A 13,304-nucleotide genomic window follows, 5' to 3' on the forward strand; every position below is an offset into this window, starting at 1 on the left:
TTAGCAATTCCTTCACTGACGTTAACGTCAACACTATTCGTATAAAGTTTTGCTTTGATCTCACGCAAGGTTTTTTTCTGGTTTTTGTAGCATTTGGCTTTATGATGATAGAGGTATTCGAGGTTTCCCAAATGAGATACACCCGCCGGTCCGCCTCAATGTGAAGTTATATCTGTGTAGCTTGCGAGTAGTGCACCAGTTTTTTCCTCTATCAATCTTAGGTTGTTTTCTTCAAGTAGCAAGTTTTTTTCCTTGATTTCTATCACACGATCTCTTAGCAGCTTATTCTCGATTTTTAGTCCGAAGCACTCCTTGCACTCCTCATCCAGACTGCGGCAGTTGATGAAACAGCTCAGCAACGCGCTTGGTATGGTTAGGTTGTCGGTTTTCCTCGACTCCTTTTCCACCGTCTCGCCTGTTGCATTTATTCCGCTTCTAAGATTTTCTATCTCCAACTTGAAGGTTGCGATAATATTTCTAAGCACTACTACATCCTCGCTGGTCTCCTGGTCATTGTTATTTGAGGTTAGGTTCGGTTTGCAGCATACGACGAAAAGATTGTTAACAACACACAGCGATTTGACGCGTTCCAAGCAGTTGGTGTGATACAACGAACTACAAATTAGGCACACGGACACGCGAGCCGGTTTTATTTTAGAGCAACATTCATAGCGCTTTTCTACTATAACTCTCTCTCTCTCTCTAAATTCTCGTTATCCACGTCTTCGGCCATCTTGTATGAGGAATCTTTGAGGTATATCTTTAAGAGATATTTATTTATTAGTAACTGTAAAAAGACATGTGAGGAGTACGACTCTGAGCAGTGGTACGCGCTGTCAATTAACGAGTGTCAGCAGTTAGGTTCGAGACACAACTTTATACGCGCGTGTCTGATAATTTACCTTATGTAACATTGCATGGCGCAGTCGATAGTGAAAGACGTTTCGATGCGAGAAATTAAATTAATGTAAATCTCATACCTTAATACAAATTCACTCGCATCAAAGTAAAGTCCTTGGGTGAAATCTCAAATCTAACTTACAACTAGAGACCGATCAAAGTGGCAAAGTCTAAGGGCGAACAGATACAGAGGAATACAACGGATGTCAATGACAGACAATAGGGCAGAGAATTGGGGGACATGGCGAGCCAAATACAAAAATTATTTGATTGCATCTGAGGCGCACAAAAACCGAGGCTATCCAATGTACCCAGCTCCTCCAGTACATGGGAGAGGACGGTTTCAAAATATATACGACATTCCTCTTTACGGAAGGGGAAAAGGACGAACTGCAAATCGTAATTACATAATTCGAAGAGCACTTCTTGCCGAAACAAAACCTGGCATACGGGAGTGTAGAGGAGCAAGGAGAGTTCGGGATACAAATTCTGGATCTGGGTATAAAGCCCAGACACAAACCTTTTTCTAGAATGTTGAAAGGTGGAGTTTATACCCACTGAGGCTGACTTTATTGATCATCAGATGGTAATCACCCACGTTGCGCTCTACCTTACCATCGTTTTGCAGTTATCGGATAAAAATATCCAGATTCACGTTATTTTTCACCTTTATCATTAAAAACTCCCATGCTCTACCTTTACCGCGACAGCATATGTTACTATCGTTTTTCCTATCATCGGATAAAATTCGAGTTGCTTTCGATCTTCATCGGAAAAAAATCCCGGGCTCTACTTTTACCACAGTATTAACATGTATCAAGCAAGATGGAGTCGCAGGGGCGAACCCTTGGGAACTTTGGTAAGAGTCAGCTTTTAGAAGGTCTCTCACAGTAAATCAACGTCGAGAAAGTGCCTCAGTTCCTCCGATGACCAGCGAGGGAAGGGAGACATTGGAAGACTTGCAACGACGAATTCTCAAAATTTAGGAAGACAAACAGATCTCGAAATGGCTAGACAAGCTGCGACACAACGTCGAGAGACCCGCATTGATTGGCAAACGGTAAATTCTATAAGGTTCTCGATCCGCGCTTGTTACCATGACAAATTCGCGGAATTTAGGAAGATAAACAGCTCTCGGGATTGAGTGACAAGTATCAACGTGACGTCGAGCGGCCCGCGTGGATCAGAAAAACGTGAAGTTCTGGAAGGTTCTGGATACGCACTTGCTTCGATGAAAAATTCTCGGAAATTAGGAAGACAACCAGTTCTGGGATTCGTCTGAAGTTTCGATTTTAATGCTGAGTTTCAATAACTTATGAAGCTTCTAGAAATTTCTAGGAGACAAAAGACTGCACGGTCAGAGAAAATTGACTATCAAAATTGAAAATTCAAGTAAGAACATCAGTCTTACATCCATTCTCCTCTGCTGAAGAGAACTCCACAACTAGTAGAACTAAAAGAGTGAATTTACGTATTCTTAAAAAACATCTAAGGATTGAAAAAAAAGTATTTAAGAAAAATCTCAGCTCAACGAAACGATGTAGAAGTTGGAACGTTTGAATTTTGAATAAAGAATAAAGTAAAGAAGTTGAAAACAGTTCAAAAATGGATCTGACTAAACTGAACAAAATTGGCAACCTGGAGGAATTTTTACTTACGGGCAAGCTGTCAGACTAGAAGATTTTCAAAAATTATTAAGTAACGTATCAGGAGAGTGCAGACACGATTTGGCCAACAGGTAGTCGTAGATGTTGATGAGGCGTTCAGCGTGTTTCTACCGTCGAGGATGGCAAATGTATTGTGCGAGGATGACGTTCTGTTCCGAAACGTGATGATTGCTACTCAAGACGATCGGTTGGTTATGAAGTATCTGGGTGCCACAACCAACTCGAATTTAACGATACATCGACTTCAGAATAAGTTTCACTGGTATGAAATAACTTAATCGTAATCTATGTTTTGATAAGAATCAGTTGTGATAATAATAATCGACAACTGAAAGTATTTATAAGGAAAACCAAAATAATTGCTAGAATCTGTTAGTCATTTTTTTTCTTTGTCTTTTCTTATACAATATTTGAAAGAATTCTTTAAAATAGTAATCGCTATCTCAACCTCACTATTATGATGTTAGTACCACACATTTTTACGCGCTCTTAATTGCTGTTTACTACACCAACCAAAGCATCTGCCATTGTTAACGTTAAACATAAAACGTCATTCTTTACTATTAAACCAAAAGTTAATCTCACTTATGTCAAATTTTCTAACTGATTTTCCTTTCAAGTTTACGTGCCTTTACCGTGGCCCTGGGTAGACTTCCAATTTGAATTTTAGTGATATTAAGACTATAATAATATCTAATAAGAATGTGATTTTCTTGACCTCGATAATGATGAATAAGTATTTTTCTTTGATATGCAGGTCAATAAAAAAGTCAAATTGTTGACGTTTCGGCCCGAGTGGGGGGGCCTCCTCAGAACGAAATTTTTTTTAATAATCTATAACAAGAATAAGCCAAGGATAGATACAGAAAAAATAAAAATAAATAAAAATATTCAACTGGAAAATATCTTACATAAGAAGCAATTCACCAAATGAATACGACTTAACTTATCAGAAAACGAATTATATTCACCTGGTATGCGAGAATTTTTTTGTATAATGAAACTTAATGTGGACCTGACGATGAAAACAGATTTACAGAATAAAATTTAATAATCAATGCTACATTACGGTTATATAGCGCAATATGAAGCTCCCAAGCTCTCATCTTAGATCAGTTTTAGGCAAAAAAGGACGGACGTGGAAATTGGATGACGGTTAGAGACGGTAAAACAACAAATATGTAATAAGATTCAAAATTTTCATAGTTAAATGACGTAACTTTTTTTGCTAGCTCTAAAATTTCACCCTGCACAATCAAGATTTTCGACAAAGGTGTGAGTATTCCATTGGAAACTCAGACTCGGTCCAAGGCGTTCAATAAGATGCAGCTACTCCAAAAGCTTGAGATTTCATTATCCAATTTTTTGCAGTATTTTCCAATGTCACCCTAGTAATCGAGTCTGTTATATTCCAAAAACTTACGACAAATTTACAAAGAATCTGTGCAACTACATATTGTTCAGCCCTTCATTTTCATTACGGTATTCAGCTCTCTTTCAACATCATTATACCAGTTATGTGGGACGAAGACACAAGGTGGAGGAGGTACACTCGAGCCCCTCTGGTCGCAAAGGGGTGAACGAAGGACGCTCCTGTGAAAAGATATGGACACACGTGTATATAGAAGTGAAGATATGGGATGGACATGTTAAAATGGAAATAGTAAACTGTAACGTAAATGGGATCCAGTCCAAGTACTGGGAAATTCCAGACATTCTTATCAAATGCGACATTCTCTGCCTCTCGGAAATGAAAACAAAGACATCAAAAATCATTCCAACATTCAGCAATATCAATTGTGTAAGAAAAGATAGACCTGAGGGATCGGGTGAAAGGCTCATTACCCTCATACGTCAGAGTATAAGCTGTAAATCTATTACCCTGCAGAACGTGCCTGATGGAATAGAGGTTTTGGACAGCAGTTCTATTCGAAGACAAATGGATCGATCTCTTTAATGTATACATATATCCCCCTGCAGGCAAGGGTGAGTAAGTAAAAACTGACCCTTTTACTACAGGAGATCGAAGGGAGAGCAAATGACGTCCTGGTAGCTGCACCAGCCGAATCAGCCCACTAAAAAAATCCGAACGGGAGATTTTCTTACTTTTTCTTACTAATTTATTACCAGAATACTAAACTTATTACCCCTACTCGTTCAGCGCAATCGTCTTGTGGCGTAGCATTGGTCGAAGCTACACCAGCCATATCGTAACTTACCTATATTTCACACCATCAAGGTGTACCCAAGGTTAAAATTTTTTACTGTTTTATTACTTTCTGAGGATATCAACCTAACATAAGGAATACTAACCCATAAGGGGGTAAACAACCCTTATTCCCTAATTCCATGTATAAATCATCTTTCAGGCTAAATACTGACCGAAATTTATTGCATTCGACGTTTCTTCGCACCTGCAGGTATAGTTATGTACCCTGAAGTATTTACAGACATTGGGGGTGCAGTAAGATGCGGTAATAAAACAACGTGCCCCGACAATGTCCGTTATCACTGAATTCCATCGACATCTCGCGCGACTGACATTTTTGACCCACCTCCTAGGATCTTTTGAGTTGCAAAAACCAAAGCACCTCCTTCGTGGCAGGATTAGGAACGGACTATTGATTTGGGGGTTCAAAATATAATTCTTCAAGAAGAAGAGGACCGCGAAAATATTCATCTTTTACCGCAGTTAGCTGAGCGGTTAGTTAGAGATTTAAAATGGTTACCTCTGTGGTCCTGCGTATGTAAGGGTGACTTTCGGATACAGCCGGATGCCGGCATCGAGCGCGGCCGTAGAATCAGAATTTAATAATTTAAAAAATCGGCTTATACGCAATAATACCTTACTGACACGGGCAGACAATTTTATAACAAAGCACGTCAAATATATAAGTGGGAATGCCAAATTAATCGACGTAGCTTTCGCTAATTGTGACCAATCCAATAAACGAAACGATTTGCGTTCCATCCGATCTCATTCTTCCATCGAAAGTCACAAATGTGCTAGATGGAGTAGAGTGCATTAGCGGCGGAAGACGTGACGCTACAGCAACGGGATATTCCGAAAAATTACCATCTTTATTACCGCAATGTCCGGTATGCGCAAATGGTGATACACCTTCTGGAGCACATACGTGTATTCTCTGTAAGAAAGCTGCGCATGTTTTCGAACAATGTTCGACACCTGTAGATGGCGAAGAAGAAGGTTACGGTGAGAAGCATATATATATATGTAAGTCGTGTAAAATTCATCACGCGGAAAGTATATTAAACGTTGCCGCATCGAATCAAATAGAAAATTGGGGGGGGTTAGCAGCAAAAGGTAAAAAACTGAGTCGGAAAATTCGCGAAATCTGCACACGGACTATGTATCCAATGAGTTTTTGTTAGATGAAAAACTATTTAAAGTACCATTAATGAAGAACTGACTCTAATGTCGGTGAGATTGGATGGAAACAATCACATCCTTAGTAATACCTACGCGTTAAATGTCGTTTTTCAAATCTCTTTGGCCGCGTGAATTTTAAGCATATCGTTGCGAATATTGGGGATACTAACCCATTTTTTGAATTAATTTCATAAGTGTCGTCGTTTGGTCTACACGCCACTTGCTATCGTCGAAGAGCGCAAATTTTAAAAACGTTATATCCATCCACGCGCAGTCAGGGTAATTGCGAATCTATCGACTGCCAGGTAACGGCAGGGGACTTGTGCTTAGGATTATTTTCAGATATGCCAAGTTTTGAAGAGGTGTCACAGTGTGACAAAGGTTGTCCTTCTCGACACACAAAACTTCCACGAGTTCAGATTGAGAGAAACGATGTTGATAATTCAGAATTCAGCTCTGCCATCGACAGAATTGTTATACTTTCTAACCAACGTCCTTGTCGCGAAAACGATTGTAATGGATATGTGACGACTATTTTTGAAACAGGTTAACAATTATTGTTTAAATAATTATTTAATACTTCACAGGGTAATATATTCAAACTATCACGTTCCGAATTGGGAATGGTAATAGTTTGTATTTTCTCGAGGGAATTACATTATTGTCGAAACCTACGACATAAGCGCCACAACAGATACTACGATTTGCCTGAAAGACGTCCCAACAGAGTTGCCGTTACCATTTATGGATAACCCTTACCACCTAGCTGGCGTTGTAAATTTTACACCACCTATAATTTCTGAAATTCTGATTTCAACGATATTGGCCATTATATGGCAATAGCGTATAGACGAGATCAAAGTTGGATCTTATACGATGATACTCGGGGTAGTAAAAAGCGTTTATCGGGAAAACATAAGGTACGGTCAGAGATTATCATTTACGTACTTTGAAACAATTGCTGGCAGGAGACAGTACGTTAAGTTTACAAGCTCATAAGCTTCAATTGTGACAATATATTTAAAATGTCTGTTATTTGTGGATTGCTCGAAAGTTGAAATTGTTACTGAGATTTGAGTGAATCCACTATCAATATATTAATGTTCAATTCCCAAACTAAACTTCGTCTATTAGGAAAACATGGGGCTTTTATTACCGCCATGATAGGTTGCTCATTCAGTCGATTGATACATAATACGCTATGCTGGAGCTAACGCCCAAAAATTCAAACGCCTAATGATCCGTAAACGGTTCGTACTCATCCCGTGAATCCAACAAAATGCGTTATGTATCTGGTAGGTACATGTATAGTCGGTTCTGGTAGAAAAAATCAGTCATATTTCAGTTTTTCCTTTTGGTATTTGCAGGTTAACGGTATTTGAAAAGCAAAACTATTTTTGGAAATTTTAGTTAATTGTTAGGATTTTGTGGTGTCATTACCGATGCAGATTACGTAAAATTTTGTTTTATTTATCATGGCTTCGATATTACTGATGCTACGTGAATCATTAAAAAATCTTAATACACAAGCATAACCCGAGTTTACGGTAGAAATCATGGAATTTCACAACGGTAATGTTTCGATTGATTAATTGAGAAAGACGTAGAATTTGATTTTAAACGTTCGATTCTAACGATCTACGAATGTAGACTGAATTGTAAATAAGCTTTAAGCAATCGGAAAGCCTGAACAGCAATAGCTCAATTTTTGTGGTCCGACTATATCGTGTAATGCACAATTATGATACACACGTATAAACGTACTTGCTGCGAATGCTATTTCATTAGCAAGTTCGGAATTACCCAGTGGCGAATGTTATGAGCAACTAACAATGACGGTAAAATAAGCCCAAGGGCGGGTCTGTCTTGCAGCAACCTCCACGTGGTGAGTCCTGGGTAACATGTAAAACATAAAAAAAAATTTCTAGAATGTATAAATCGAGTGAAAAACGTTTATGATTTGAGAAAGTGGGAAAAAATTATTTCATTTTTTGTTTGTTAGCCGATAGCTACGGTAACTACTATGATAGATAGATTGTAGGTCACGGCCTCGACGTTGTGAGTAATGCAAGATAAATTGTTTTCACAAAACGATGGAAATTCGGATTAAATGTACAATATTTATGGATCAATAAGACGATAAATTGCACCCTTATCATTGCAATCAATTTTAAGGATAGGTTTGTACTCGGAGGTAACTAATTAAACCAGGGTGGAGAGTATAAAAAGGTGGAACAAATATCCTGTCAGCTCTTAAATCGCTGAACATTGTGCTACAAGAAATAATTCGCTGCGATGAATATTAAGGGTAGTTCTCTGATGATGGAAAACAAATCGGAGCAGGGGGTGGTCAGGGGGGAGTAGCTCAAAAATCAAATTATGCATATTCTGTCAGCTCTTAAATCGCTGAACATTTTGCCACAAGAAATAATTCGCTGCGATGAATTTTAAGGGTAATTCTCTGATGATGAAAAAATAATCGGAGCAGGGGGTGGTCAGGGGGGAGTAGCTCAAAAATCAAATTATGCATATTCTATCAGCTCTTAAATCGCTGAATATTTTGTCGCGAGAAAAAATTCGCTGCAATGAATTTTAAGGGTATTTTTCTGATGATGGAAAACTAATCGGAGCGGGAGGTGGTCAGGGGGGAGTAGCTCAAAAATCAAATTATGCATATTCTGTCAGCTCTTAAATCGCTGAACATTTTGCCACAAGAAAGAATTCGCTGCGATAAATTTTAAGGGTAGTTCTGTGATGATGGAAAACTAATCGGAGCGGAGGGTGGCCAGGGGGGAGTAGCTCATAAAACAAATTATGCATATTCTGTCAGCTCTTAAATCGCTGAACATTTTGTCGTAAGAAAGAATTCGCTGCGATGAATTTTAAGGGTGACTTTTTTTGTGTTTTACTAAGGGTTGAATATAAAAAATTGTCATCGTTGGTATTTAAAAGCTCCGAATTCACATAACATGCCAGTATTCATGATTTGGTATTTTTTTTCTTCCGCTCATAGAGATTGGGCGTGCATATAGCCATAGGAGTTGTTTTTACGACATTATTTTCAACGTATATTAGGAGCTCCTAATTAGCTCTTAATTCTCATGTGGTCAAAATAAATCATGCTTTGCGGCATTGTAGAGCTCATAAATAGCTACTTAAGGGAGCTTTCCAGTGTGAAATTTTCAAAGAATCGATTTTTTTTTTTTTGCTTTATCGAATAGTATACACTCTTCCGAATATTCCCTGAAATTTTCATGCCGAAATTCAGATTATTTCGGTTACTGTACAGCATTTTTTGGAAGAAGGCAACGGAGCGCTACAGCTGCCGCGTCGGCCGTCTGCCCGTGCGACTGTTATTTCTATTGTCTCGTTCCTACCTGCACGTACATGAACTTGGCTCGCCAATTGTCGAAAATGTGAATTCGGACTATTCCATAATTTGCCGTTAATTAGCCGTAAATTAGTCGCGCGACTTATTTTTTTGTCGCACTCAATTTTCAAAAAAAAAGCGGATGGCGTGCTAAATTCTTGAAAATCAATCAATCACTGTGTGTGGCAACTAGCCCCAAAGCACGTATTCTGCGGCAAGCAGATAGTAGAAATCGCTACGCAGTGTGCTGTGTGCACCTTCAATGAAGGTTACGACCCAATTTTAAAAATTTTGAAGACGATGGGATGCACGATAGGGCCGAGCGCCGCAGATTTCGCCGCTAAGTACAAGAATGCGCGCATCATCCAAGCAAACCGCCGGGCGTCCCTGGATAGCAAAGAGGCGAGGACAGCTCGTCGGACTGAACAATCCATTGAGCACGATCTTTTCGAAGAAGCAGAAGGGATATTGTACGGACCTGGCATCGCTGATTGACCGTAAGTAAACGATTTACCTAAAATTTCCTCACTTGAAACTTTGAACGCGTTTTTCTCGAAACAGCATTTTTCAAAACGGTGTCCAACTTGGAGGGCAGAGTTTTAAAGCTATCGAGTTGAATTTTTTACACAATATTCTTAACGTCATTGTTTATCGTGCTATGGAAGCTTTTTTTTTTTTTTTGACATCTTCCTATTTTTTTGTAAAAAAAACTGCCAAAAAAAATGCTAAAATCGATACTTTGTGTTCAAACCGGCGCCATTTTTGCAAAAAAAAAAAAAAAGAAAAAAGCCTCCATAGCACGAAAGCCAATTATATACCAATCAATAATCTTTTTGTGTTTTTTGTTTCAGATCAAAATTGTGACCCCCAACGTGGACACCACATCCAAGTGCATTTTCTGCAACAATTGTTTCATCATTTTTATAGATATTAATTAATAAATAAATCGATCTTTAAAAAATTGTTTAGTATTCTTCAATACCCAATTAATATACAGAAAAAAACCAGACCGATTAGATTATTTTTTCTTAAAAAAAAAAAAATCGCGAAAAACAGCGATTTTTCGGGCTGTCACACTGGAAAGCTCCCTTAATCTATGATTTTTTCAAATTTTTCTGAGCAAGTGGGGGGCCAGCTTTACGGAGGTCTTTTTTTATGTGTAAAATCTTGTGAAATAAATGTTTATTTTATACTATTCATCCACTGGATCTCGATGATCATTTGCTAAATAAGCCTGTGCAATTACTGGGGAAGAGTCTGTTCATTGATTGAGCTAAAGCGTTCAATGACTAGTAAAATTGCTATTTTTACTTTAAATATATTTTCTTTATATATATATATTTTGTTCGAATACTTTGTTTCAACTAGGTAATCCAAATACTGAGGGCATATTGTGTCGAATAGTATCGGTATTATCAGGCCATAATCGCCCAGTGAAAAGAAATCCTTTCGTAAAACTGATAATGCACTGAAACGTTTATTCAATGGTGCACCCACCCTAGTCAGTCGGTACGTGTCTGCTCTACTAGTGCAGGATATATGACACAAACAGAAAACGATTTATTCCATGACCATATTCAACGTAAATATGTTATTTTGCAAGTAAGCTGCACAAAGCTAGAAGGGCGTAAGTTGCCCCCACCACGCCTGCCGCACGGCTCCTCAGATATCCTTGCGCTTGCTTCAGTTGGATACTTAATTTCAATGCAAATAGGGGTACAAGAACGATTTAGGAATTTAGAGACATTCCTACACGTACAGGTAATGCACGTGAATTTTTTGAAATCATAATACTGATTACAACAATGATAAATCATAATAAGTTAAAACGACTTCATCTCTAGTTCTAATAAATAAAGGGAATTTTTTTTTGAAATTACTCGTTTCAATAAGACGCACAACTGCCTGAACGAAAAATTTCTAGAAGTTGCTAAGTATCACCGTTACATCTATGTGTTCGTTCTCAAAAAGTGTATTTCGGCAAAAACGACCCTTTGTTGATGGAAAAGCAATGTTTCGACACATTCTGACAGTAGAAAGTAAGAAAGACAGCCGTAATTTTTTGGCACTATGTGAAATGAGGTAGAAATTTGTAACGTTATTGTTATGAAAAAATGGGAAAAATTCACTATTTAGAGTTGTTTGTAATTCAGTAAAATGTAGTAAAACGAAGCATACTTATATTTTGAAACCTTAGTTCCTTCAAAATCACTGTAAAAAGAAGCCTACTTATATTTTGAAACCTTAGTTCCTTCAAAATCACTGTAAAAAGAAGCCAATAGACCATTTCTTTCCAATGTTTCGTTACGATAACATTACAAACTTTATCCTTGTGTAAATTGAAGATTTTCCCTCAGCATAAATCCTTACAATAATATCACTAACTTCAACATGATAAATCCGTCACTTTATTCAATACAAAAACCAGGGTATATGCATTGGGATCAAGTCTACCTTGAAAAAAATTGCTCAACTTATAAGTAGATTGAACAGAACTCGGTCAATTTTCTGGCCAATATGACTATTGGAGTATTAGGGATGAATGAGTCGTAGAGTCTGGATCGGACGTTGGAAAAAGAGAAAAAAATATTTGAAAAATCTCCAGCAAAGTTAGGGTGTATTGAGTTATGCTGAACACAAATAAAAAATAATTATCGATGATAAAATAATACTAATACAAATGAAAATGTCATCATTTACCATGTAAATGAAAAAAAAAAATGAAAGAATATGAAATAAACGTTAGTATTATTGTAACGTACTTCTCCAACGGAGTGTTGAGGGCTGTAGACTAGCAATAACTTCTGTAAGACGTCTTTCGAATGCCTTCAGGTCTGCAACATTACCAGTAAACTTTGAATGTATAATCATTGATTGAAGATTGCTCAAGAGACTGCAGCCAGCTAATGAGTTTGTATTAGGGTAAGCAAGCATGTATGTAAAAATTTGCATTTAACGTGTGTAAGATATGCTATACCATATTAATCGATTTTTAATTAAAGAATACGATGAATCTGATGCCATGGAATAGATGGGTTTCGATCATTTCAAAACAACGATGAATTTAAACATAACCTCAAATGCGTTCACCTGCACAATAATTGCCAATTCTAGGAATAGCTGTTCTTCAATTTTTTGGGATACCGTAATAAGCATGTTTTTAAACATTTTTTACCTTCGCACACCGTCTGATCCAACGACATAATTTTTTGTTATTTATTTTTTTCAGCACAGATGGGACACACTGACAGAGTTTTTCACCGCAAAGAGCACAACATGTATACTCACACCATGATTCACACCACACCGTGGAGATATTAAGATAGAGCAAGGCACAGGGTATGGACACTATTATTTCACGAACAAATTATTTTTTAGAGGTGTTATTCGTCGGCTTACATCAAACTGTAGCCAACACAGAACAATGATTTCCACTAAAGATATCATCACTGAAGTAGTTGATAATATGTAGGGAATATGCTTGAGGATGCACGCTGATCATAGGCTTTCTTATAGGTATGTCTAAATAACTGAGCTGAGCTGAGTCGCGTGAGTTAAATTTACTATACAAGGTGTCCCACCTCCAAGTAACCGAGCACACTAAGCGCCGGCATGTTTGGCGAAAATTCAATGTCAAGAGTGTCTCCGTTTGAAATTCGTGAATTTGAAAGCGTTGTTTCACATCAGTAGTCAAGTGCGCATTAACAAGACCGCTAACCGCTGCCTGCTGTATACTCAGTTGCCTACATGTCAGCGCTTAGCGGGACTTTTTTAATCGGTGTATCTCACGAACGCGACTTCGGAGACCACATGTTATTCGGGTTAATTTACTCCGTTCGACTCCCCTGTAACCCCTATCAGTTTGGTCACTTGGAGCTGGGACACCCTGTATAACAAAAATGAAGTCAATTTATTAAAACTATATAGTTTCAGTCTTGTTAGTCATCCTGGTTCATACCTCCGTGAAGTTGGCCCC

At 37.9% G+C, this 13,304-nt stretch overlaps 1 protein-coding gene across 1 annotated transcript in view; it reads right to left on the bottom strand.

Moving 5' to 3' along the window:
• The window catches only part of LOC124296677 (nuclear envelope phosphatase-regulatory subunit 1), a 28,679-nt gene extending 15,716 nt beyond the window's left edge, over positions 1-12,963 (bottom strand). The window contains exons 1-2 of the mRNA XM_046746903.1: positions 12,504-12,963; positions 12,091-12,162 (exon numbers count right to left, since the gene is read on the bottom strand). Coding sequence (XP_046602859.1) covers positions 12,091-12,162; positions 12,504-12,531 — 100 coding nt within the window. The 5' untranslated portion in view covers positions 12,532-12,963. The remainder of the gene's footprint in view (positions 1-12,090; positions 12,163-12,503) is intronic.
• Between the last annotated feature and the right edge of the window lie 341 nt (positions 12,964-13,304).

This window comes from Neodiprion virginianus, chromosome 1 (genome assembly GCF_021901495.1).
Source record: "Neodiprion virginianus isolate iyNeoVirg1 chromosome 1, iyNeoVirg1.1, whole genome shotgun sequence".
Lineage (NCBI taxonomy): Eukaryota > Metazoa > Arthropoda > Insecta > Hymenoptera > Diprionidae > Neodiprion > Neodiprion virginianus.